The 27,746-nt window shown below is 42.9% G+C and overlaps 1 protein-coding gene across 2 annotated transcripts in view; it reads left to right on the top strand.

The window, feature by feature from the left end:
* JADE3 (jade family PHD finger 3) overlaps positions 1-27,746 on the top strand; it is a 92,505-nt gene that overhangs the window by 14,584 nt on the left and 50,175 nt on the right. For both annotated transcript variants that reach the window (XM_090064670.1, XM_090064662.1), the window contains exons 3-4: positions 22,645-22,704; positions 25,723-25,805. In XM_090064670.1, the coding sequence (XP_089920796.1) occupies positions 22,656-22,704; positions 25,723-25,805 (132 nt within the window). In that variant the 5' untranslated portion in view covers positions 22,645-22,655. The remainder of the gene's footprint in view (positions 1-22,644; positions 22,705-25,722; positions 25,806-27,746) is intronic.

Below are 27,746 nucleotides of genomic sequence, written 5' to 3'. Positions count from 1 at the left end.
TGCAGCTAGCAAAATTGGCAGATCCACTGCTTTGCCAGAATCCTGGTCCGACTGAAGTCCATGGGGTCATCTGTTCTCATCCATTTGAATGCTGATTAGTTGTTGATATGGATGGCCTGTGCTGTGAAAGTGTAAAGCAAGCTGATGGTGATGTACTTGTCTGTGGCTTAGTGCCGAGTTGCCCTAAAGAAAGGAGACCAGGAAGAAAAGAATCTCTATGGCATATTGAATTGGTTTTAAATCAGAACTGGTAGCTAAATGGGATTGTTTAAGGTCTTGTACTCATCAAATCCCAAACACAAATTGCTGAGCTTTCATCTTAGCAGTGATCTTTGCTGCTGGGATAAAAGGATGATGCACCCATTTTATTTAAATCATTATTTGAAATGCTCCTGTTTTTGAGGTCTTGACTTAGATATTGGTTGCAGAAACCTTTTGTTTTTATGGCTTTTTATGCAAAGGTATGGAATTAAAATTATGGTGTTTGCTAATTGCATTGCCAGTTTGCCAGATCCTTTCGGAACTGAAAGGAAAATGTGGTTCTTCTTTACAGTCTAAAGACAAATGGCAGAGGCACAACCTGTTGTAGTGGGGCTTGGCCATGTCTCAGTACTGTATAGTTATATTTACATAGTCCCTTTTCTGCCAGCCCTCCTCCTCCAACCCCATATTGCATACATTATTCCAAATTAATTTCCAGATTTGTTAGGAAAATAAAAGTGACTTGTACCACCAGCACTACAGCACAAGTGGGGTTTCAGCAGGGACCAGATTGCAGAGATTCTGCACATGAATTTTGGAAGGTTATTCCCATATTCCAGGCCCATAGGCAAACTGGAAGAAGACAATAACCTGTATGGAGAGGGAGAAATGGGGAAAGGGTGGGTCAGTGGTTGTGAGAGAAGCACTATTGCTTGTCGGTAGAAAACAAAAGAATTGAGGAGTGTACCTGGTTTTGAAACTTTCTTCCATGGTGTTGGCAGTACTCAAACAGGAGCAGAATGAATTCTGCAAGAGAAACAAGGGTGGGATTCAAGTGGCTTGGAAATAGTAGGAGGGGCACGCTCACAGAGCGATACAGAATGGAAGTTGGAGCAGACAATTCAATGCAAGAAAAGGGATGAGAGAGCTAAGAGAAGACAGAGTGATAGACAGGTAGAGGGATGGGAAGCAAATAGGTACTCCTATAAGGAGAGAACTCTGAGACATTGAAAGTAATAGTGTCTGTTGGAAGAAAGGGTAAATGAAGCTGGGAGGCTAATTAATTGAATATTATGCTAGTACTGGGAATTGAAATTGAGATGAGTGGGAGACCATAGTGAGGGGAAAAGGGAAAAATATTTGCATGTCACTGTCAAACTTGCTGAGCTATGCTGTGAACAAAAAACACTTATTACTCAAGACACTGTGTAAATGTAATAGGCAAGATGTAGTCTTTCATAGTATTTGTGTTTGGAGGATCCAGAAAAAGCAGACGCTTGTTTTTAGTGTTGGTCACTTTTTGCTTACTTGAGGTCATGAGATTTTTTTGCAAAATATATAAGTACAGCATAGCCATGCCATTAAAATCATAACATCTGTTACCATGTTTTAGATGTTCTCACACTTTGAGAATCATTTAGGCATTTATTTTAAGATTTCCACTTAAGATGTACACAAATATAGTTATACAAATCATGGAAGTAAGAGATGGGAAAAGGTGCCTTGTGTCATCTAGTGCAGTGTTTCTCAACCCATGGGTTGCAAAAATATTTGAAAGGGCTGTGAGCAAGTCCCAGAAAAATGTGGGAATGTGAGGGTTTCCCCTTGTAGGCTGGCAGCCTTCCAGCCTGCAAGGAGCTGCTTGGGGTGATTGCAGGCAGTGTGCGAACCTCCATCTGCATGTGCACAGACACATGGCTGGCATGCAGCCAGGCTGGGTTGTGGGAGTGGGTGGGGGGGCAGGGGCCTTTGGGGGAGACAGGGAGCTGTGTAGCTGGGTTGGTGGCTCTGGGGCCAGCACCCATACTCGGGGCAGGGTGGCTGGGAGATGCTGCTCAGAGGGCAGGACAGGCCGTGAACAGGCTGCCTGGCACAGCTTGGGAAACGCAGTCCATGGTAGGGGGTGCCATAGGCCTCCCCTTCTCCCTCTAGTCTGTGCTGAGTCTGTACTCACTCTGCTGCTGCCTGCATGAGCTGTTGCAAGCACTGCTCTCTGGCCTGAGGGCTGATGAGGGCAAGGGGCTGTAGATTGCACCATCTTGGCCCAGGGGCTGTGTCTTGGGAGTGACGGACACTGGCAGGGCCAGGGGACTGGGTCAGGGCTGGCCATGCATCTTTGTAAATGGGTTCTGGTATGAAAAAAGTTGAGGACCAGTGATCTACACTAGAGTACCCTCTCCTGGCATCGCATTTGCTATTATTTTGTCCAATCTATGTTGCATGTCATAAGCCGGTACCCCTACTACCTCTTCCTTTGGGAAAAATAGATTAGGGAAACTTCCCAGCAGCAACAGCTACTAATGTTCAGTCTAAATTATTTTTTATTCCACTATTTCCAGTGATATGTTCTGTTGCTCTCTTACTGCCAGTGGAGTAGGCATAATCAGAGCCTGCAAACATGTAAAGGACCTAATTTCACCTTTCTATGCACATTTCTGTCCTGTGAAGTTTCATATAAAGCCTCACGCCTTTTAATTTTGTATTGTAAGTCAGTCTCTTCATCTTCCTAATTCATTTTTCCTGTTTGTGGCTCTAAGAAATAGTGAGACTTAATTTAGACTGGCCTAAACCAGGAGGATTTTTGTGTGGATCAAAGATCAGTGGCTGGAGGTGGTGGTTAGAGTAAATGAACTTTTGAACGTCCTTTCTACATCTTTTTATTTGAGAATCAGCAAAAAAAAGAGAATGAAGTCGATCCCTCTTAAACTTTGTATTGTGACCACCTAAGCAGTGGTTTAGACACCTTTCACACAGCTGACTCTTGTTTCTCTGGACTTCATTTCTCACCCTTTTTTGGTACTGTAGTACCTAGTGCAATAATTCTCAACCAGGGTGGAACAAAATCCTGTTAAGGGTGCCTTGCAATGCTGGGTCTGAAAACACTTATGCATAATTTGCAAGATAAACTTAGAAATTTCAAATAGGAATTCATAGTGTCACAAATATTCTGACTTGTGGTCCAAGTTCTTTACGAGGGAAGAGTTATTGTCTTAGACTGTCCTCTGCACATTTAGACTTGTCTGGCAATTACCTTGTTAATTGCTAAATAAATGTAGATGGTGCTCTTGGTCTCGGTTGTGCTGTGCAAGTCCTGCATTTGATCGGGCTTGTGTAGCGCAGCCAGGACTGAGAGCCGTGTCAGGTGTGGGACTTGCTCTTGGCTGCGCATGGCCCATGTGTGCATGGTGGGAGGTGTGATTGTGGGATTGGGCATTAGATCTCGTAGTGACATATTACCAGTGTAGGGGAAGCCTGGCATACACCAGTCCTCATGGCTGCTAGCCCTGCGGCTGATAGGGCTTGCATTGGGTTAGTATTCCCCACGTTGTCCCTTCTGTGAGCCCTGCAGTATACACGAGGCTTGCTGTGGCAGAAGTGTTTTCCTCACAGCTGACGATGCTGCCCCATTGCAAGCTCTGCAGCTGGTGTGGCTTGCAGCAGCAGTGCTTTCCCTGCTGTAAGCCCTGAAGTTGACAATGCTCACAGTGGAGGTAGCACTGAGAGTGCTGCCACTATGGCAAATCTTTTCAGCTGTGGGGCTGGCAGGTGGTGCACCCCTGTGGCTGGGAGCCCCTCAGTTGATGGGGCTCCCAGCCACAGTAGAGCACTTGGCTGCGTGTTCAGTTAATGGTGTGATTAGAAAATGCTACCAAGTTATTACACATTTTTGTGGAATAACTTTGTAGCTTATTGCTTGTTTTATTATGCTGTTAATTGGTTGAATGTGTGGCTGGGTCACAACTTAATGCGTGATTACCTGGTTAATCATACCTTAAGTGTAATGTGTAGAGGGAGCCCAGTCTCCATTTGTAATGTTAGAGTATATGAGCAAATGCATAAAGAACTTGGCTTGCTATTTTTTAATTGGTTTGTAAGAACTAACACAATGAAACAGTTTTGTGATGGCCTTGCAGATGATGGAGTTTGTTCTGTGGCATGTAAAAAATTCAATCTTACTACTACTGAAAACAGTGAAACTGGAATTGAAGGTCTGGTTACTTGTGCAAGTACCTACCTGTCTTCTATCTTACCGTTCACACTGGTATCTAATTGGGAAAGTCTTTTCATGAACAAAGCACAAAATACTACATTGGTTTACTTGTTGGTTCATTTGCAGAGCACCAGCTCTAATTTTGTACCAGCATTATGACACAGTTTGTGCTGTTGTATCTAATGGCTTGTTTGCATTTTTAATTTCAAATCCCCTGAATATAGTTTAACTTCAATAGTAAAGTTATTCCAGGTTGAAAAACAGTACGAGTCTTTTCTCAAAGCTGTATTTAGAATCATAAAATCATGGAACATTAGAGTTGGAAGGGACTTCAGGAATTCATGTAGTGCGTTCAACCCCCTCCTTAAAGCAGGACCATCCAATTATATCATCCCAACCAAGTCTTTGTCTAGCTGGGTCTCTGGGTAACCTGTTCCAGTGCTTCACTACCCTCCTAGTGAAAAAAATTCTTCCTAATATCTAATCTAAAATCCCTTGCTGCCACTTGAGACCGTTGCTCCTTGTTCTGTCATCTGCCACCACTGAGAACAGTCTAGCTCCATCCTCTTTTGCCCTCCCCCGCTTCAGGTAGCTGGAGGCGGCTATTAAATCCTCTCAGTCTCCTCTTCTCCCAACTAAAAAATAGTACTTTTCCTTTTCTAGTATATTTCACAGAGGGGATTTGTGTGAGGGTTGTGAAAGGCCAGCAGTCAAGGAGAGTCATGAGGTTTTAGAATTGATTACAGTGTCAAATAGAAGAATGTAACATTTATTAGAGTAACTTCATAGTAGTCAACACCTTCAGAGCTTGAGAGATCAGTTGTAGTAGTTTGTTTGAGAGAGAGAGGTTTTTTTACTTGCTGATTTGTGAGGAAGTTGTAAGGGGGGAAATTGAGAGAGAGATCCTTAGTTTGAAAAGACTGAGAAGTTATGGTCTAAGCCAGGGGTTCTTAACCTTTTTGTGCCATGGACCCCTTTGGGAGTTTGGTAAAGCTTATGGACCTCTTCTCAGAATAATGTTTTTAAATGCATAAAATAAAGTACATAGGATTACAGAGGAAACCAATTATATTGAAATACATTTATCAAAATATATTCATTTTGCCTACATTCATAATTGAAGGAAATGCTAAATTTCAGTTAGAGGTTAGTGAAAATAAAGATGTAATTTTTTTTTTTCCCATCCAAGTTCATGGATCCCCTGAAATCTATCCACAGACCCCTTGGGGGGTCTGGACCCCAGGTTAAGAACCCCTGGTCTAAGCAAAAAAGATCTTTGCCAGTCAAGAAACTGGTGATTTCTCTCTTTTTTTACTTCTGGGGGGGTGGGAAGAGAAACACAAACCAAAGGAAGCATGGTGTTGAACTTCTGGCCACATGCACGCTCATTTAATTTCCTTTTGCCTTGGCAATATTAATGATTATCAATTTCTTTGTGTCTATTTGCGTGGTCTCCTATAATTTGCTTGTTGGAAGCAGGACTTTTTTTTACAGGATTTTGCTGAGGAGAGTCCGAGTGTATTTTAACTCGGATTAGACCCAGCCTACATGTTGGCTGTCTTGAATAAATGTTTTCCTGTGTCTCAGATCTGACTCTGGTAACTTTTTTTTTTTTCCACATCAGTGGTATATCTCCATGCATAATTTTGTAAGTAGAAAGGAAAATGTTTGAATTTTGAGAGTTTTTTGGGGGGAGGGAGGAAGAATGCTTATTATTGCCACCATTGCTTTTTTTTTTTTTTAAATGGCTATTCACTATATTCAGAATCCATATGAAGGTATTTGGAACTACCTGAAAGGAGAAGCCTGCAAAACGGTATTGAGGAATGCATAGTCCATGCTGTCTATATTATTTTTTTGTCAAATATAATTTACGCGGGTATTAATCCAGAGATCCAGTTCATAGCGGTAATCAGTTCCTTGAAAAAGATTTCATTTTCTGTTAGCAGAGATGAACCCTTTTGTCAGCTGAATAAATCTATAGATATCGAAAACGGGTACCCTGCATTCCATATTTCTAATATTTATCTGAGAGGATCTGGTGTAATCGTTACAAAAATCTGTAGCAATTGAGAGTATACCGTTCATGCCAAAATTTAGTACAACAAAATAGCTCCATTTTAATTGCTCAATATAATGTATTTTAAATATGATACTTATTGGTTTTCTTGCTCATTTTTAAGGAAACATTAATTCAAGTTGCACACTTCTTGCGTAAGAATAAATCATGTTTTATTTATTCTTACAGAACTTTCTTAAATGCAGAACCTAAAGTAATTAGGGCTTTCATTGATACTAGATTGTAAAATCTGATTAAAATTTTTTTTAATATATTTAACAAAATCAGTACATCCTTCACACTTCTGCCAAAACCTAAATTGTAGCTCACGCCACCACTCCCGATGTCATTCATAATACCCTAAAATGGCACTTTGTTCATTTTTTTAGGTGCTTGTAGTGCTATCGGCAGAGAAAAAGACCTACCTCATGTTCTGGCTTGTAAGTGAAGGAGGAACTGACTTTACCAAAATACTTGTTACTGGAAAAAGTACTAGACTGTAGAAGGTGTATAGGTCTAAATGAAACATTTGTAGATTTAAAATAAAGGAAACCACAAAAGCAGCTGTTAAATATTGGATCCTAATCTGCAGAAGTTCCAGTAGTAAACTGAGGATTCTGATCTGTGGCACTGACTGAAATACTTGGAGGGAGACATAGGCTGTTTTTTACCTATCAGATAGGATGTGATATGATAGATGCAGTGAAGTGCATGAGAACTGGAATCTCATTCTTGATTCTGTTTCCTGAGACTCGGTTGGTGTGATTATATTTTAAGAGCTTTCAGAGTCTGTGTCTTGGCTTTTTGGAATGGAGAGAAACTTGACTCTCTCCTTGTGTACTATGAGAGATGCCTAATATGTTGAGTCAAAATTTACTCTGAGTAGTATTTGGAAGTATTAGTGTTTTGGTAGGAATTAGTGCAGTCAGTCAGGTCTTTGGCTTCTAGTAAGTTGTTTGAGAAATGCATCACTTCGGATGTCTAAACTATATTGGCAAATATTAATTATACTCTCCAGGAACAGTTGTAGCCCTGGAGAGAGAAATGAGGTGACTTAATGGGCTTATTTTACCTCCCTTCCTTTTCTGTTTTCATCTCCATGTGGAGATTGCTTCTGTTACTGTGAGCTGGCTATATGCTCTATTCGCCCGAATCCAAGAGGACTTTGAATTTAAGATGACTCTCAATAATTAGACTTTTTATACATGGAAAATTATATATGTTACAATTTTCCATGTATAGAATCCAATTATTGGGGGGGGGGTTAAATTTACCCCCATCCTTCCTCTGCATCGGGGAAAGAAGCAGCAGGGGGCAAGTTGGCGGGGGGCTGGAGGGGATGACAAGCGGCTTCATTCCTGCTTGTCCCCATTCTTGCTCCCCCCTGCCCCAGTGCCTGCCCAGATCTGTTGGCTACTGCCTCCCCCTTCCCACTACTTACCCTGTGTGGTGGTTCCAGCTCTGGCCCCTAGCCAGGTTGGCCCCTAGCCAAAGTCAGAGATGCAGCCGCTCCCCTTCCTACTTTGCTGCCCACTGCAGTCTCCTCTGTTTCGCTTGACCACACACACTGCATAGACTTCCATGCTCTCCCCTGGTGTGTGCCCCCTCAAGGCATCCCAGCCCCAACCATGTAGCAGCAACAGGTCTGGCCCCAGTTCTAGTACTCAAATCCACGATGAGGCTTTTCCCCCTTATTAAATGTGTGTGTAGGTGGGGGGGTGGGCGGACGGACGGACAGACAGACAACACCTCATGTTGTATACAAGCAAATACAGTATTTTGTCTGAAACCTGACACTCCATTATGTGTTAAGATAAAGTTCTTGCAGATGTTCAGATACTATGCAATCAGTTTCCTACAGTTTTGAGACAGTTTAATTGTTTATTAGGGGGCAAAACTTTTTGTAGCCTGCATATGTGTTTTCGGAAATGCATTTTTCAGCTCTCCAGTCCCTTTCCCTTCTGAAAGATACTTAAAAGGATTAAAATACAAAGCCACTGCTCTGAGGATCTGGTGTCAACATTGCTATGATTGTATCTAATTATTGAGCCTTATTTGAGCCCTGCATGCTGGACAGAATTGTTTTCTCTGTTGTATCCGTATACGAGCGTGAGTGAGACCGAAATCCTGCCCTGACAAAATATTGCTTACTTTTGCTTTTTAACTGTTGGGGAAAATGATACTGATGTCTAGGCACTTAACTTGCAGCTCAAACTACAGAGAGCAAAGCAAACAGTGCAAACTTCCATATTTTAGGGCTACTATTTTTAAGTGCTCTAGTGTTTCTGTTTTAACAGTGAGTATAAAATGGTATTATCTCAATAACTTCTACCTCAGAGATGCTTATTACTTCCTAGTCTGCTCATATGTAGTCTCACTGCCATAACAGATTTTACATGATAAATTCATGAGTAATGTTTTGATGAACTAAGACCTGAATCTAATTTATCTTTTTTTTTTCTTTTTTTTCTTTAAATGGTCTCTGAAGTGCTAACAGCAGTAAAGTACTGTAAATCTTCATTGTCCCTTCCTCCCCCCACTGGAATCAGGAAAACATGACCCTGAAAATAGATCTCATTAATAAGGTGCCATTTAAAAATTGTAGTATCTCAGTTAGGACTGCACTCGTAGTTGCTCTCTTGGAGCAAGTGTTTAAACTACTACTTAGCTTTCAAATACAAACATGCAACAGTTAATATTGACTGTATATTTTGAGTTATTCCTGTGTAAGTGGGGATGAGAAATGGGATCAATTGAGATTTTTCTTGGAAATGTTTGAGATAATAGACTGATAATATCTCACTGGAGAACAGAATGCCAATTATCCTAACCTGGGTGAATGGAAATATAATACCTAGAGGAAACAGTGTTATGGATTCTTAAACAGTGGGCCTGGAACTGAGTAAATAATTATTTATAACATTTCCCGAAAGTTAAAGAAATCTAATATTCCCAGAGTGATAGTCTTGGAGAAAAACAAGGAGGAATAATTAAGTGGCTATAAATTAAAAGAAAAATGTTTTGCTTAGCCATCTGTTACCAAGCTAAACCTCGCGCAATTTAAAAAAATGCTACTAGCCAAGAACTTTTGCTTTATAAAAATCTTAGCTATAAAGCTTGTTGTCTTAACTAGTGCACTTTCAGATCTGGAGACTTGATTTTTTTTTTTTCCTTTTAAGTCAAGGGAAATCCTTGTATGCACTTTCTTTTTTCAGACGAGAACTAGCGTGGCCTTTTTTTCTTGTTACTGCGTGTTCTTTGTAGCATTCTCTTTCTCGCTTTCTGAAAGATGGCCTGAAACATGTGAAGAGCAAGTTCTTCAGTGGAAGTTCTTGTTGAACTCTGATGTGACTAGGGGAAATAGGAATGTGGATGGCTCTGTGTGGCCCCAAATCTTAGTGGCACACTGGTAAAATGACAAGCAATGCTTAAAAACAGAGTCTACCTACTTGCCCTTTTTTCCTAAAACAATTCTGAAACCCATGGAAGGAGCACACTTTCAGTTTTTGTAGCAAATATGACATTCTAGGAAGTAATTAAGAGTCAAACATCTTTTGGTATGTACGGAGCTGGTTACATTAGTGATCCTACATTGGCTGGTGTTTGGACTATTAATACTTCTTTGTTTGGACTTGAATATTTGCACTGCAAAGAAAGAACCTTCTTGGGTTCCTAGAACCATTCAAGTTACTTTTTTGCTCCTCTTCCCTTTCAGTAATTTATTTCTTGGGTTCTTCTAGCAGAGAAGGAAGGGTTCATGGTTAGTACTTCTTGATGAATGTAAAGTGTATGTGTTTTTATTTAGTTTGTCTTAAAAACAGCTTGAAAATGTTAAGAATACTCTGATTTTTTCCCTTGCCTGGTAAATTTGCCTACTTCTCTATTTAAGAGAACTATTGCTGGCTTTGTACTGACATTGCAGAGGATTGATAAGTGCTCTAGTACATTGGCTCTTGTCCTTTGTGTTCCTGTGGCCCAGCTCCAGGTCCTGCTCAGCCTCATGTCATGCCTGCAACCAGCTTCCTCCAAACCCCACACGTGATCCTCTTGCCAGGCGTGACAGCTAAGTTTGCATCCTAATACCTCAGGAGTGGAAGCAGAATAATTGCGTTTACATGACAGCGTACGTGAGCTAATTATCTTTGCTCCTCTACAGAACGTTAGGGTTTTAGTCCCAGCAGCAGCACTGGCCCACACCAGTCAAAATCCCCAGCCAGTGCCAAATGCTTCTGTGGAAAACAAACTTAAAAAATCCCTGATACAGGAAGGGATAAAACAGGGATAACAGGAAGGGATAACATTTCTTCCTGGCTCCATCTGGCAACCAGCAAAGCCCAGAAGCATGGGAAAGACCAAACAGCTACTCTGTTCTGCAACCTGACGACAGTGAACAACTCCACACATCAATCACACCCTCTAGTCGAGAGCCAGAACTCCACTTTCTGAATCCCCTCTATAAACTTATTGCAGCTTCTTTTTACTATGTATGTATGTATAACTAAGCCTACTTGTAACAACTCTAGATTGCTGAGCTCTCTTTTATATTTCTATTGTGGAGCATAGTTCTCTCCAATAATTATCTGCTTTGGACTGCAAATCTCTTCTTGCGATCTCCCAGTGATCCATGTGTGGTGGGCTCCAGGGCTTCCAGCTGTTGCACTTCCCAGCACATGCCAGGCGTAACTACTCCTAGACCGTTCCTGACCCATACGCTCCTTGAAAACCTCGAACGAAGGAGATGCCACAACTATCCTAGACAATCTGTTTCATCGCCTAATTGTTCTAACAATGAAGAATTTTTTCTTGCTATCAGTGGCAGATTAAGATTTACTGGGGCCCTGGGCAAACAGAAAATTGGAGGCCGCTCACACCCCATTATAAACATGAATGTATCAAAAAGCATTAATAAACTGACCTGTTAAATGTTTACACAATGCATTAATAAAGCACAACATGTGATTTCAAAACTAACTAGTGTTTTGCCACACACACAACTGAATAAAACAATTGCCTTAGGAAAATGACTGTGATGCATGGGATCGCCATAAATGTATAATAACACGAAAGGACTGTTTTAGTTTTGTGGTCGTGTAGACTCTTGTTTGATTTGCTTTTTTTAAATGCACGTTTTACATTGTACCTACACTACAGTAAACTACTACAAAAATACAGGCCACACTGAGAGCCTTTGCTTGGGAGAGATGCAGGCCCCTCTCTGGCAGCATTATTTTGGGTCAAGAACTATAAGAAGCATCCCTGGGGCAGTGGGATTCCCCTTCTCTGCACCCCAAAGCAGCCCTTGGCAGCAAGACTAAAGCACTGCATGCTGCCCTGTGAAGGGGTCTGGTGGTTTGGGGGTACATGCACACACTTTTCTGCCGTGAGTGGCATGTGTCCACCAGGCAGGCTCCAGTGCGCTTGGATTCCTGGTCACTCCTCTTCCCCTGAGCCAGCTGTGAGGGAGCTTCATGCAGTGTCTCTGACCAGGCGGAATTGGCTCCAGTATTGTAAGGGGACTGCATGCATACTGGCAGCCCATCCACAGCTATCTGCCTGAGACCTGACTCTTAGGAGGAAGGGAAGGCCAGGATCAGGCTCCTTACAGGGATAGGAGAGAGAGAGACCAGCTGGGCAGTGAGTGGCAGGGGTGGTGGGGACCCTCGCTGTTGCCTCACGCCGGTGTCCCCAGGGAGCGGTCATATGATTTCCTAGCTGCTGTCTCCTGCTGGCTCCTCGTGTTTAACGTGCAGTGGTGCTTCAGTGCTTCTCAGGACTTTCCCCTTCAGACTGGGGAGTGTGGGCTCCGGCCCCTGTCCCTGTTCTCGGGGGCCCTTAGGCCCAAGCCCTGCTGGCTTATGCATTAATCCACCCCTGCCTGATATCCAATAAAAACCTACTTTCCTGCAACTTATAGGTATTGCTATGTGTCCTCCTCTGCAGTTTCCTCTTCTTTATGGCACAGCCCTTTAGATATTTGAAGACTCCTGCCTTTTCTGAAAGTTGAATATGCCACTTTCAGCCCCTCTTCATATGGCTTCCCTTCCAAACCCTTTATCACTGCCTGCCTCTGGATCCTCTCTAACTTTTCCATGTCCTTTTAAAAATGCAGAGCTCCAAATTATTCTAGACAAGGCCTAACCAGTGCCAAGTAAAGTAACACTGTCTTCTTCTGTGTGTTACACCTACGGCTTCTGGTGATGCAGCCGAAATCTGCTAGCTTTTTAAAAAAATGTATGTGTAGTATGCTGTGCCATCGAAATGAAGACTTGCATTGAATCTGTTTCTTCTTATTTCTAACTCTTGTTCTGTAGTGCTGCAATCAAGCCAATTGACACGCATTTTGCATTTGTGTTTTGATTATTTTTTTTCTCCTTTCTGAGGTGTAGCACCTTGCATTTGTCAACACTGAATTTCATCCTGTTGACTCTTGGCCAGTTTTACAGTATATCAGGATCTGTTTATATTGTGTACCAGTCCTCCAGGGTGTTTTCAGTTGTTTGCAGTTTCACGCTGTCTGCAAGTTTGTTCAGGTAGCTCTCTATTCCAGCACCCAAATCATTAAACACGTTGAACAGGACTGGGACCAGGACAGACCCCTGTGGGACTCCACATGAAACTTCATACCATTCTGACATGGATCCATTTGTAATTACCCTTTGCTTGCAGTTGCTGAGCCGGATATCTGTCACTTTGCATTCGTTTTATCTAGTCCTCATTTCTTCAGTTTCTTTTTGAGACAGTCATGTGGACTCCATCAAAAGCCTTTCTGAAATCTAGCTATATTCCAGATGCTTGCAAATGGCCTTCTTAATCAGTTGCCTCAGTAATGTCCCTGGTATTGAGGTTAGGCTAACCAATCTATAATTCCTTAGGTCTATCTTTTTTTAAAGAGGGGCACTATGTTGAACCTTTTCTGGTCCAATCTGGTACCTTGTCAGTCTCCCATGACTTTTTATATGTTATTGCCAAAGGCATCTGAGACCTCTTGTGCCAGTTCCTAGAATACCCTGGGGTGAGGTGATAGAGGCATATTTTTTTTTACGGCGAGCTTTATGTATAGCGGAAGGGTAGCGTAATGGCAAGAAGAGTTGTGTAGGACTTCAGACACGAATTTGAATTACCTGTCTGGTTGAGGACTTCCTGTGTGACCTAGGGCAAACTGGTCTTCATGTGTTTCTTACCCATTTGTAGTGCAGGTATTGTAAGACCTACCTACCTAACTCACAGGGTTATTGTGAGGCTCTCTGATACTGACAATTATAACAGTGAGTGCCATTAAAGTACCTAAAATAAGATAGAAAACAAAAAAAAAAAGTGTTGTTTCAATGCATGTAGTCTGCTGTCTTGGTTCAACTTATGCTTGTTCTATTTTTAGTTAGTAGTCACTGATTTCTATAATTAGAGTCCTGTTGCAGAGCACATAGTAATCTGCTGGGGTTGTGTGCCTATGGGGAGGGTTCATGAGCAGCCTCACTTAATTGGGGTCTTTATCCACTCTGTTCAGCAGTGGGTGTAATGTCCTGACAGAGTTGACAGAGCTCTGTCGCACTGAATATAACAGTGCCTTGTCTTGTGTCAAAGCTGGTGTTGCTTTTAGACTTGGACTTGCTGAGCGAGTACTTGCTGGGTATGGTTTTATATTTCTGGCCTTTGAGTATTAGAGATTTTTGCTAACTTTTGTCAGGTAGCCTAGAATTTATCATCTTATGAAACAAATAAGAAAGAGTAACTGATTGCATCTGTCCTGGAGGCTTTCTCCGTGTGGGTGAATTTCGTGAACGTGTAGAGCCAGCCTAACTGGTTTCTGCAATACTGCCTCTACAACTCCCAGTATCCGTTGTGAGGTATGGCATCAGCATCGTAGGTGTAGCTAAAGCATGTTGTATCCACTTATCTCCTAGCTGGCAATTAACTTCTTGAGGGGAAACTACCAACTTCTATGGCAGCTGTTGGACTGCTCTGAATTTTTCCCATGGAAGAGGATGGTGTACAGGGGGCTTGGAACCAGTTATTTCTCTCTGATTCACTTGAAAACCCCCATTTATCTCCTTGGCTGCCATCTCCCAGAAGATTTGGCTTTCAGTTCTTAGTGCAAGTACTAGTGAATTGCCCATCAAGAATGATGGTGGGGTGGGCAGGGATGGAGCGCCGCCACCCACCACCCCATGCCACCGCCTCCCGGAAGTGGGGGCCGGGGAGCTTGTCTCGCTGTCCCCTCCGCCAGCACCCTGTGCCTCTGCCACCTCCATCACCACTGGCCTCACCCTCACCCCCTTCCCCTGGCCCTACTCCTTGGAGGTGGTGGCTGCTGGCCTCGCCCCCCTGCTCTATCCACTCCATCCCCGCGCCATGGCTGTGCTTCACACCCCGGTTGTTCCACTAACCAATCAGAATGCTCCAAGAGCATTAGGGACAGACAGACAGACTAAGCCCTTTATTATCTAAGAATGATCAGTGAAGTCAATTGAAGTGTTCTGCAAACTTCCTTTATGTTGTTTGTCTTAACTGTAGCAATAGCTTTGCCATAGTCATGACTTTTCTCTTCTAAAATCCTGTAACTTTGTATATACCGGTGTTGTCCTTTTTCTTCTACTGAAGAGTTGAGCTACTAGAAAGCTTTGCTTGGTCTGTCTTTGCCTTGTCACACAATGAAGCATGTACAGAAAGAGAGACTGTTGCATAGACAGGCTCAAGAGCAGTGGTTCCAAATCTTTTCAGGCTTGCATGGTGCAAGTCCAACTTTTCCAGTTGAATATTTGTTTGGTGCAAGGAGGCCCACATCCACTTGTAAGTAAGTGATTGTGTGTTTTTAAATTGGAATTACATTTTTAAAAACCGTGCTTTAGGGGTGTTGGTTGTAGCTGTTCTGGTCTAAGGACTTAGGCAGATAAGGTTCTTTGGGTAGATGTGATATCTTTTATTAGACCAACTGTATAGTTGGAGAAATTATTCTTTGCAAGCTTTTGGAAGAAAGATGTTTGTGCCTGAAAGCTTGCAAAGAACAATCTTTCCAACCATTTAGTTGGTCTAATAAAAGATATTACATTTACCCAAGCAGCCTTGTCATGTTTAAAACCACAAACTTCTGTTCTGACTTAATATTTTTTCTAAAAATATTACATTGTAAAAGGTTTTCCCAAATCACTATGGGTAGCCTTAGAAAAACAATTGGAGGAGGCCTGTTAATCAGTGGTTGGTTAGTGAAATTAATGACCTATACAATACAGTACTACAGATTTTGTTATAGGGGTTTAAAAAGCAGATTGGTGTATGAATGATGCAGTATACCCAGCTATATTTTGGTATGAATCAGTGAGTTGCATTAGCCTCAGAGTTTTTTTTTCAGAATTTATCCTGGTTAAATCAGTACCACATTTCCAGCAACTGAAATTTTAGAATTCACTGGTAACACCCCACCATGGCATGGAGTACATCTGATTTCCATACTATGCCAATAGGTTCAGTAATCTTTAATGCAGATAAGAAAAAAAAAAGAGAGAGACTGTTTTGCTTTTATTTTGCAGCATGAGCTGATCTATTCCAGGTTGAAACTACATTTTTTTTCCACTGACTTATGAAGAACCACTTTTTCATTAAAGTCCTCTTTTATGAGCTTTGTGGCTTCATAGTGTTGTTATGTTTTGTTTTGTTTTTTTTAAAGAATGAGATGTTACTGCTTTTTAGTGCAAAGTGGTTGGACTGATGTTTCTTAGTGTAGATTGGTTCTAGTATCCAAGGCATGAAATTCTGTTTTGTGTACAGGCAAGGGAAAAATTTTACTTCATTTTTTAAGATGGGAAAAGGAGTAAGATTTCACATGCAATTACTTTTCTGAAGTACATGGTAAACATCACATTATCCCCATTTTCCTTATGAAAGAAATCGACTGGTGTCAGATGTTTTGTTCAAAATTACATAGTAAAGAAGGCTTCATGATGATCTGGCCTACAGTATAGGGATTGGTGGAACTGGGATTTGAATAAGGAGTTCCTGCTTTCAGACCCCTCCTTTACCCAATGACCTAACATCGGTTTTTCACAAGTTGGGCCAACCTTAAAACAGTGTTTTGGACTTCCATTTTCTCCCGTTCACAAACCTGTCTCAAGTGTCTAGAAATATGTCTGTCTTTTTTATCTTGCCTCTAAATTAGTTAACCTTTTGAGCCTGCAATTCTGTATAGTAGAATTTACTAGACCAGGGTGGGTGATTTATTTGGGCTGGAGGGCCACTTAAGGGAGTGTTGATGAGCTGTTGGGGGCATGCAGCTGATCCTATCTGGTCTGGTGGGAGCCTGAGGAGGGAGGGCACACATCCTCATCCTCCTCAGCTTCCTGTTGCGGTCCTAGCATCGCTACCAGCAGCCAGGCCCTCGCAAGATGGGGTGTGATGCAATGCGCCAAGTAGCCAGCCCACTCACCTGCTGCGATGAGCTGCTTCCACTGTCATGCTGCACTGGGAAACTTGGGGTGGCTGCCCTGGGCAAGACCAGGAACTGGGGCCCAAGCAAAGTGAGAATGGCAAGATAAAAGGGTAGGACCATGAGAGGCCAGCGGGGGTGAGCAAGGTAGTTTCCAGGCGGCTGCTAGGGGGTGACTTGGCTGCCCCAAGGTGTGACCTGTTATAATAATATACATGGGGGATGCCCCTTCTGGCAAATCATTGAACACTTCAGAGGACATTTTAGCTGGCCAGAAGGTTAATATTATTTAAACACTAAAATGGTTGAGGAAACTTCTGTAGTGCTGGCTCCCTCTTTGTATTCCTCAAGAATGTCTTGCATGTGATTTCCACTTAAGAGTTCCCCAGTGATGAGACTCCATGTTGTCTGTGCTGGGGCCCTTTGAGTGTTATGCTACAATTGATTGACTGTCAGCTGTTCCACCCTCCTCTGCCCCTCTCCACTTGGTCTTCTGTTGTTAAATAACAGTCCTGTTAAATGTGTTCTCTTTCAATTTTTTAATGACTTAGTTCTGATGACTGCACATGCTTTTTGTCCTCACAACCAAAGCAGTGATTATTATGGCTTATTCATTATGCAAAAGTCGGGAGATTGAGAAGGTGAGATTTTCATTTAGTGGCTGCATCCCCCGTGCCCTCCTTACTTTGCACTATTGTTTGGTTTTCAAACTTAATAACACCTCTGCTTAATAACATGAGCTTTGGATCCATTAAACACTTCTGAGAGCAAAAATAAACACTCAAAATCCAGAGCAGAATTTCTCCAAGTAGGATCACAACTTGTGTGAGTAAGAGTTAACCATATTTAGAAAGGGCCCAGTGTTGTCCCTCTCATCTGGGGAGTGCATCCATGTTGTTCTGTTTGCACATTTATTCTACCTCTGACTGCGTACCATTTAGTGGCGTGCGTGTTAAAGGTGATGTCCATGGCTGAGACTAAATGCCTTCTAAATTTGTTTTTGAACAGAAAGCCCTTCTTGAAGTATGGGAAGAAAAGGTCATTTATCCAGTATGGAATATATTAACAGCTGGGGCCAGACTGAAGGAAAAAGCGTGATTATTTCTTGTCATTTTTGGTGAAATTTCTGTGTTGACATACTGCATATTACAGTTTGATATTACAAGATTGGAAAAAGATCAGGGTAATCTTGCTAATTGCAGTGGCTCAACTAATAATGTTTGACAGTAGATTTACAACTTGTTTTTTGCAGGTAAAGATTTGGGGAGGGGTGGTCAGGGGGAAGCCTTGTATATATGGTTACTAGTCCAGTGGTTCCCTTTCCTCTTTGCTGGTAGCAGCTGACTTGTGGCTGTTTTTGTTCTTGTTTCTGGGCCTGGCAGTTCTTGTTTTCAGCACTGATTTCAGTTTCTCCTGTTCTCTTTACTATTGAATATTTTTTTGAGTATTTTGACAAATAGGCCTTTCTCAGGTGAAATCAGTGACCCTAGACATGGGAACCTGGTTTCTACTTTGCATCCTTTTCAGTGGGTCCTACCCTTTATGGTAAATAGCTTGATCAAGAGGCACCAGTTATCCCCAGTAGGTCTACACTAAGAACTTGCAGAACATGTTGCATCTTATGCATAGCTTTCAGGGATTACCTTAGGGTTGTCACATCCAGCAAACTGATTTGGACCTACAGGTCATGTTTGTCTTGAAAACCATCTGGCAGTGTGTTACTGGTGACTTTGATCAAAATGGTCTCAATAGTGGTATTTGTTCTAAGTCCTAAAGAAATTTGAATTATGAGAACTTTTATTGGTTGCTTAAGAATGGTATTGGGAAAATTAGCTATGCTGAGGTGTCACCCTTTTGGGGTGAATATATCTTTTTTTATACCACTGTTAGCTTTGTGGTAGATGGGAATTATAGGTCCTGCCAGACAGGGGGAAGGAGGGGGAACAACCGTGCTTTACTGGAAGAAGCAGTGTGTTAGTTTGATCTGGCTTTACAGGGTTTGTTTAGATTGGGTGCTTTAGTGGTGCTTTCTGGTGCTTTTAGCTAAAGCCAGTTCAGTCAGCTATTAGATAAAGACCCCAATCTGTATAGAAGTTGAGTGAGCTGGGTTCAACTGATGTCGTGCCTCTTCTGGGCGTCCACTGGGTTTGGTGTAGGGATTCATGGAGTCTGAAGTCAAGTGCTGGTTTAATTAATTTTTTTACATGTGTAAGCAGCCAAAATGTCTCCTATACAAGTTATTTGGGGCAATTTCTTAGCCTTTTCTATAGGCCTTTAGTTTAGCAGCCCAAATTTTAAACGTGCACTGGGATACAATATTTGGCCCGTCTCTCTGAGGGTCACCCTGCAATTATGGACTTGATCTTGGGACTGGCTTGGTCCCAGCCTGTGAGCTCTCACAAGTACAGTCAGGGAGATTCACTCCTAAAAACATGTTTCCTTTGAGTTATCCAGACAGAATAACTTCAGCTACAGAAGAGCAGCCAAGATGGGAGTACTTTTATTCTTCTCTTGTGTTTCAGTACTGTGGCATGGCAATACATACAATTCCTGTTGCATTAGGTGGCAAGGTAGCTGAGGGGATGGCAAGTTTTTATATCCACCTGCTTTGTTTAGTTGTGTGGGTTTTTGTTCAGAGCTGTTGTAGTTACTTTAGACTTGGACTGGAATCCAACTATGTTGCTGCAAAGGGATGCCCTTAGTAACTACTTTTTCAGTCTTTTGCTGTAATAGAGGTATAAATCTCCTGCCTTAGCTGTTACAAGCATGTTCCAAGAAATCCAGTTAACAGGCAAAAAAAAAAAAAAGGTATCCCTTTTAACGACGGACCTGTCATTGGAAGTATGCTGTGGACTTCAACACTTAACTGCTCTCTTTGATTAAATTATACATGAAAGTAGCTGTTACTCTTGGAACTTGCCACTCCAGTTTGCACTTCTCTGTGTAAGCTGTAATTTAAATTCCTATCTCCTGTCTTAGTGTCTCACTGTGCTAGAGGTAGACATACAAGTCCAGGCTTTGTGGATTTACCCCCATTACAATGGTATCCTTTAACATGACATTTGACCTGGTTTAATTGAATGTTTGTGCTCTCCAAACAGCTGCATTTCGTAGCACAGCCACAAGACGGCTTTATAACTGTCTCTGAAGATTTGTAATGGACAAAAAGTGTGAATCCCAAGCTTTCAGTGTTTCAGAACAGGTCTGTTCAACTCCCCGTGTGCCAGGTGCCACAGATCTCTCCAGCTCACGTGTTACAGGACCCATCCCTGGCTGCAACCTCCCCACTGGTGCATCATATGGATGCCCTGCAAGTCACCTGGGTCTGGTCAGCCAGGCTGCCCTGTCCCTCACCCAGGGGTGGGGGCAGGATGTTGAAGCTGGAAGAGGGAGGGGGAGCTTGGAAACTCCAGTGGCACCAGCAGGGGACAGTGGTGGGATAGGGAGGGAGTGTGATTGTGAGTTAAGGCCTTGCAGCCTGTGTGCAGCCCAGACTTCCAGCTAGCTGCATATCCCTAGCTTAAAACAAATACTTAAAGTTTGAGGTGAGCATGGGAACAGAAGAGTGCATTCACACTCCTTATTTCACTTTTAGTAAAAGATTTAATGCTTAGTCGATCCTTAGAAGGATCACTTTAACACCTGCGTCTTTAAAAAGAGAAGTTTTTTAACGTAGCCAGTAGTTCAACAACCTGGGAGACTTCAACCAAATGGAGCATGTTTGAAAGCTGAGTGGCTGCTTCAGAGACCACTCTGTCACACTGGGAACCTACTCTTTTAATTTGGAAGGGCTTGAACATCTCTCTTGATTTTTCAGTATGGCACATAGGAAGGTCTAAAAATAGAGACAAGTGTCATTTGAGGCCTGTTTGGTCAAACCTAATACCTTAAACTCCATCTCCTGGGTTGAGGTAATCTTCAGTAGCCACCTTGCCAGCTACCCAACAACGTAACACAGTATCTAGCATCCCTACAAACATAACACCTCAAAACTTATTTAAATAGGAGCTCGACTAACCCATCCACTTGTTAGTCCCCATCCCTCTCCTAGCCAGAGTGTTTCATGTGATAGTTCCCTGACCTGACTGATGCCAACGTAATCCATAGCTGACATCTGTAGTGTTGGAAAATCTGGTGCATCAGCATCATGTTAAGATCTGGTGTTGTGGAAGGTTGTTGCTACTTAATGCAGCTGGTTGTTTCTGTGTAGAGCCATATGAGGCTAATTAAAGTTAAAACAAGTAGTCATTGCATGGTGAGAATCAGGTAAAATGTGAAAAATCTAGAGGTTTTATGATTTAGTTTTTCCTCCCAAGACTCTGCAGTTCATAATTATGTTTAGGAATATTACTCTGAGGCATGTGTTGTTATATTAACTTTGCTAGCAACTGTGCCTTGTTCTGGCTTGTAATGGAATAAGCACTGTCTATTACTATGCAGAGTTGTACAAATGCTGCCTCGAGTTCAAGTCTCTGTGTTCTTACCTTAAAAATAGCCTAGTTTGTGTTAAAAAAAACAAAAAACAAAAAAGACTTCTCTTTAAAGAGAAGATGCTTCAAAAGGACATCTAAAAATAGTTTTTGTAAATTCAAACATAAAACTTAAACATAAAACTGGTGGAAATTTTCCAATAAGTGTAACAATTCTGCTAGAAATAGTACTTAAATAATTTCCTTGTAGTTTTTTCAAACAGGCTGTCCTCATTTGGAAACCCTGTTTGTCCCATGGGTTTTGGATACCCTCAAGAGCCATTGAACCCTAATGTGAAGTGTTAATACAAATTTCACTGCTCCATTTTCATTAGTTTTTATAGGAAGGAAGTCTCATTTAGTGTCAGGAATGGAGAACCATTTCCAGTACAGCAAACATGTTTATGTATTATTATACCTTTCAGTTAAGCTTGGTGAGGAATTATATTATTGAGATGCAGATATCCAAGGTCCCTAAATTTTACAAGCTACTATCCTTGTCTCTTCCATTAAAAAAATAAATAAAGACTTCATGCTTATTCTTGCTGAATGGTGTTTAGCCACTAGAAACACATATCTTCCCTTCCTTTCAGTCTACCCACTTGTTCTTTCAAACCTATAGAACTTTTCCTTTCCGTTTCATTTTAATTAGCAAAATGCCCTAATGTTTTATATGTATTTTATGAGGCAGACGTAAAAATAGCTTTCGCTTGGGCATACAGACCTTTAAAAGTGTATTTAGGTTTATGCTGACTCTACCTTCTGGGTTAGATTTTTCCTTCCTCTCCCTTAATCTTTATATTTGTGTGTAAAACATTTTAAAAATAAATTTATCATTAGTTGGCTGATTATCAGATTAGTAGTAGGCTCATCATAATTATTTAACACCTTCAATTGATTACTTGTACACTTTTCAAAGGGCATTTCTAGTATCCAAGATGATCTTTTAATAAAATTCTGATCTACTAATTTAAGTGACCTGTTCTTACGTGTGTTTTGTACTTTTATATATAAAGTGTTCCGTATAAATATGCCTTTATATATTTACATTGGCATACAGTATTTTTTTTTGAAGGCAGCTATGCTCATCTCCCAGCATCATTTATAAAGTCATCTTATTTCTGAGCCTCCACCCATTTCTCAGTTAGTAACTGCCACCATGGCAACTCTTTTGGTTGAACAGATGGGACACTGAGTCTCATGGAACAGCCTTAGTTGCTTTTTGAGAATGAGCTGGCAGTTTGAACTTGCTTCTAATTTTTTTTTTTTAATAATTGTACTCTTTCTAATCACAGTGCAGTCCAGTAGGTATCTAATCTTATAAGTAAAACTGCAAACTGAGATTCATAGAGTAGTTTACATTAACAGAATTTAGTGGCAGAATGCAAAGAATGTTCATACTTGGAAAGAGGAGCCTGGCCTTGTCTGTCCTGTGAGCCAGCAGGATACGCATAGACTTTGCTTGTCTTGTGGAATGGTTGCTATCAACTTTTTTCTTTCTCTTTAGGATGCGTCAGGATGAAACGCCACAGGCATCTAAGCACCAGTGACAGTTCGGACAATGAGAGTAAGTAATACGTACCAGTCTTTGCTTGGTCTGTCACCCCCTGTGGTTTCCTTTTATAGTTTGGAGGTAAACTGCTTTATCTCCTGTAATGTTTTGGTTTTTTTTTTTTTAAGTTTGATTTATTTGCCTTTTGTTTTCTCTAGACTTCAGTATTATGAGCTTTATTGTTAGAGATGATTAATAATTTCAGGAGGAGAGTTTGAGTCTAGTGCAGAATTTAAGTATAAATGTATACGTCCTTCCCCTTTACTAGTAGATTTTTTAACCAAATACTGATTTACAAAGCAAATCTATGAAGTGAACACTTTATAGACTGTGAGGCTAATTATAGACAGTGTCTCAATGGAGAACTTGTGATGGCAGAAGTAGATAACCATTTGAGCGATTTGAGATAAGATACTTTAAACTGGTGTACTTCAGCATTATTTTTATTATGTGATGTGTGTCTAGACTAGAAGTACACTGATATATTGGTTGCATATCAGATTGGCACTGATAAAAGGAAAAGTAACATTATCAGCTTATTTTGGTTGGTGTAGACAGTAACGTCACTGATAAATACAATATGCCTTCTGGCCGGGGCCCCTAGGTGCTGCATGCGTGCACGCAACCACAGCATGCATGTAGCCAGGAATGCAGCCAGGCAGTGTGGACTGCAGTGCCCCTGCAGGTATGTCTGTGGTGGGGAAAGGGTTTGGGGGAAGGAAGGGGCATGGTGGGGGAGACCAAGACCTCAATGGTGAGGGAGGGAGTGAGGTAGGGGCTGGGGCCGCTGCCCAGGCAGGGTGGTGAATGGGACTCCAGGGAGTGGGATGGAACCGTGGACAAGTTGTCCAGGGGCACAGAGTGTGGCAGAGGCAGGGCGGCTCCCTGCCACTACTCGCACCCCCAGTGGAGGCCTGATTGTGTGTGGGGGAGAGGCAGGCTGCCCATTATGAGCTTGGGGCTCTCCACTCAGCCTTTGCCCTGGGAGCTGCATTCTGGCCGTGCATGCCCTGCCCATCCAGCAGCAGTGGTGGTGGCAAGTTGTGCCTTCTGCTGCTGGGCAAGCAGGGAATACGGTGCAGCCAGGGCCTGCCCCAGCTCCGCTCTCTCCCTCCCTGCTGGGACCTGGATTTGCCCTCCCCCTTCCTCTCCCCCCACAGACTTACCTGCTGGGGGGTCTTGTGCATGCATGCCTACACACTCAGTTCCCCCCTGCAATAATTTTTTCTCCTTCTGCCTGTGGTAATTGGCTGTCGGTATAGGCCAAGAACATCTTTATTGGTGCACCCCTAGTCTGGATCATATCAATTGGGCATTAAATAAATGTCAGCCACTTCATACAGAGTTGCTTCCTTTGCCCCCCTCATTCTACAAATCAGCTTTTAGGATTGAAACCTCCTGAAGTGGTAAGACTGGTTACCAAGATTTGTAATGTACATTTTGACGATTCCTTGAATACTTTGGTTGGTTGCTGCTACAGGTGCACTGATACATTGGTCTGATATTGGATTGGCACCGATATAAAGAAAATTGGCTGTATTGGAAATGGGCCTGATTTGGCTTATAAATGGCCTGTGCATGCACATAGCTTCTGCGCAGTAGGTAGGTGGTGAGGAGCACAGCCTGTGTGCAGCTGGTAAGTCTGTTGTGGTGCAAGGGAAGGAGTGTGTGTGTGTGGGGGGGGCAGATCAACGCCCCTCCCTCCACAGTGAGGGAGAGAGTGGGGCTGGGGATGCACTGGGGTGGGGTGTGGGACAGAGCTATGGCTTGTTCAGTGGGGGGTGGCTCCTGTTGCTGCGTGTATCCTGGGAGGGCCAGTGCCCCCTGGATCTGCGTTGGATGAGCCGTGGCTGTGGGCTGGGGCTGCGCTAGGTTCTTCCTGGCGGGGGCTGAGCTGTGCTGTGCTTGGGGTGTGCGGTGTTGGCGCTGGGAGGAGGGGTTGAGGGGGCTATGGCAAATTTTGTGGGGGGGTTGCAGCCTCCCCGTAGCCCCCTTCCAGTGTCACCACTGCCCACCCCAAGTGCAGCCCGACCCAGCCCCGAGTGGAAAGAGCCTGGCTGCAGCCCACTCTGCTGTGCCCCATGAAGATATGGGGGCATACCTCCCCCCATGCCCTCCTGGGGTGTGTGCAGTGATGGGAGCCACCCCCTTCCCTCCCTGAGCTCCCTGGACGAGCTGCAGCTCCATGCCCTGGCTGGGCAGAGCCTGCCCCAGACCCACTCCTTCCCTCACCACGGGGGCCTTGATCTGCCCCCCTTCCCCTTCCACCACAACAGACTTACCAGCTGCACACAACTCTCCATGCTATATCAGAAATTGGATCACTATTGACCTATATGCCTCCTAAAAAAATGGCTATTGGTGTTGGCCTCCAAAATCCCTATTGGTGCATCCCTAGTTGCTGGATTTTCTATTATATTGGCGTATGCAGATATTTTGGGACATGGGCTTTATCAGTTTTTGTGAAGTACAATGCCCATCTATACTTTCTAGGTAATGAAATTGTATTTTTTCTTTTGATTTAATAAATGTTTCACACAATGACCCAGCATCCCAATGAAAGTTGCCGTACACTGTCAGGGTATTATATCATAACTCTTGTGCGCCAGGGCAGCTTAATTTAACATTATTTTGTTTTTGTAGTCTCTTCTTTATTCTTGGAACTGTTTTTATTCTTTCCTCCTTCAACAGACTTTCTGTACTTCTTACCCCTTCTTACTTATTGCCTTTATGGAATGGGAAGTGTAAAAGGGCAATTGCATTTTTACTTGGACTTTGTGCATGTCAGGCCAAGCAGGGTGCTCTCATGTGATCAATGTGTCATTCTTTCTAGTCTCAGAAAGAACAAATAGCAGGCGTTATGATCAGATCTACAGATTTCATGAGAATGTTTTGCATGTGGCTATTTAAGGAAGATGATTTCTTGGTAGTTAAAGTGTCTTGTCATTGATGGAGGACTTATGTGAAATTCAGTGGGTTACAAACTGACCTCTTTAATAAAGAAATAAAACTATTTTGTTTGTCTTGAAACAGGTCCTTCCACATCCTTTTCTTCTTGTTCTAAGTACAGGAGCAAATCAAAAACACCATCAAATGAACAAAAGAAACCTGCTGAGGTGAGAACAAATGGTTAAGGTCTAGATTTGTGATGCAAAGAATCTGGCTAATATGTATCATTTTTATTTTATTTTATTTTATTTTTTTGTCTCAAACCTTGAGTTGGGGGGTGGGCATAGGGAAGAAGGATTGTCCTTGTGAACTGTAAATGTCTAAATTTGAAATTCTATATTTCCAGGATGCAAACAAGGAAGCTTTGAATTGTATCATGGAGGCAGTGTTGCTTTTATTGCCTTAAGTAACTGTCAGGGCTGCAGGTGGTAAGCCCTATCTCGTTTCCCCGATGGTTAATTCAGTTTGAAAGTGAAAAACTGTCTGTTTTGGTGATGAGTGAGTGTCAAAGGGGGAAGTGGTTTTTTGGAGGGTAATGCAGACTGATAAAGGGGATGCTGCCTTCCCCTTTCAGAATGAAGCACTGGGCCATTTTAAAGGACAAGAAAGGAAAGAGCCATGTTTGCTGTTTGTGCACAGTGGTCTCTTTGGTCTGAACATCTCCCCTATAAACGGCACTCTTTTCTGCCATCCCCTGCCACTGCCTGCCCTCCCTATACATCTGCTACCAGTTTACTCCTATCCTCCATTTCTCCTGCAAACTTAACCAGGCACCTGACCTGTCATCCAGTCCATCTTCTACCTTCTCAGGAACATTAAACCTCTTTATTCCCAGGCTGAGAATAATTCTACTGTGTAGCTTATCTCTTGCTCTTCTTGTCCAGAGCAAGGATGTGCATAGACCTCTTCCCTTTTTCCTGTCAGGTATTTTTCCCTTCCCCAGCCCAACCCTCTAATTCTGTTTTCTATATTTTAGAGTAGTGGACCCGGGATTTGTGACCAGGCTGCATCATGGGACACCACTTCCCTCTGATGGGGAGGGGAGAGGGAGAGGGAGAGAAAGGGGAAGGAGGTGGCCTGCTGCTGGGTATGCAGCTGGGTTTGGTTCTTGTCAGGTACTGTAAATATGTCAAGGTGGGGCCTAAGGGTACTGGCTCTTGGCTGGGCACCAACATCTTTCCCCAGGTTTCCCTTGTAGTCTCTAGCTCTGCCATTTTTATGGGCAGAATCCAAGGATGCAATGCAGAGCCTGAGGCATGTCTGACCCATGCCCTCTGCTGTGGGCAGCAGGACTGTTAATGACTGCCTCCAGCACAGGCCTGCACTGGGCAGCAGTGACAGCAGGTCACAAGGATGGAGTGGCAGCAGCCCAGGAAGCCCCATGTCCTTAGTGGAGCTGTAGTTGGTACAGGATCCAGGGCTGGAATAGTGGCCATGGCCCTGGGAAAGGAAGAGTGGGCTGGGCTCACTTGGTCCCTGAGTTAATTCTTTTCCAAGCACTGGTGCCCATCCTGAAGCAGATTCAATCACCTTCCCACCCTAGCATCCCTGGGCAGAGTGTCTCCTGTCATTGGAAATCACTAGGGCTTGGCAGCCCAAAGCAATGAGTCTGGGTGCCTGCTCTGTCATAAACAGCTGTGGTCCCTGTGTTGAGCTGGCTTCTGTGCCCAGGGCTGGGTGGCTTGGCAGGGCTTTGGCAACCCCTAGTGCTCTCTCCCCACACTGTGTAGCTGTCCCCCCAGTACTGAATGTGCAGTCTGGCCCTTATCCAAGTGGACACAGAGCTGCTGAGCTCCTGCTCTGGGGTGGCCTGCAGATTGTAGCTTGAACACCACCGCTCTTAACTTTGGCCCTCAAGTAGCAGAAGCATATGTAGCAAGAAAAGACTAGCTGCAGGTGCCTAATCCCCTGCTTTGGTAGTGCTGAATACAGCTGACCGTACAGCAACCTATGTTCACTGCTCTTCATAGATCTCCAGTTCAGGTGCTGTAGAACCAGGCTCCAGTGACTGTCAAAGGTGGCAGCAGCTGTAGACGCACCAGTTGGCAAGCAATACTGTAGCACAGTCTTTCCACAAGTATTTCTCAAATAGCTGACAGCTGTGGCTT

This window comes from Crocodylus siamensis, chromosome 1 (assembly GCF_052110815.1).
Source record: "Crocodylus siamensis isolate JL-2025a chromosome 1, ASM5211081v1, whole genome shotgun sequence".
Taxonomy (NCBI): Eukaryota; Metazoa; Chordata; order Crocodylia; family Crocodylidae; genus Crocodylus; species Crocodylus siamensis.
The sequence above is the reverse complement of the archived record's forward strand: the minus strand, read 5'-3'. Positions and strand labels throughout refer to the sequence as shown.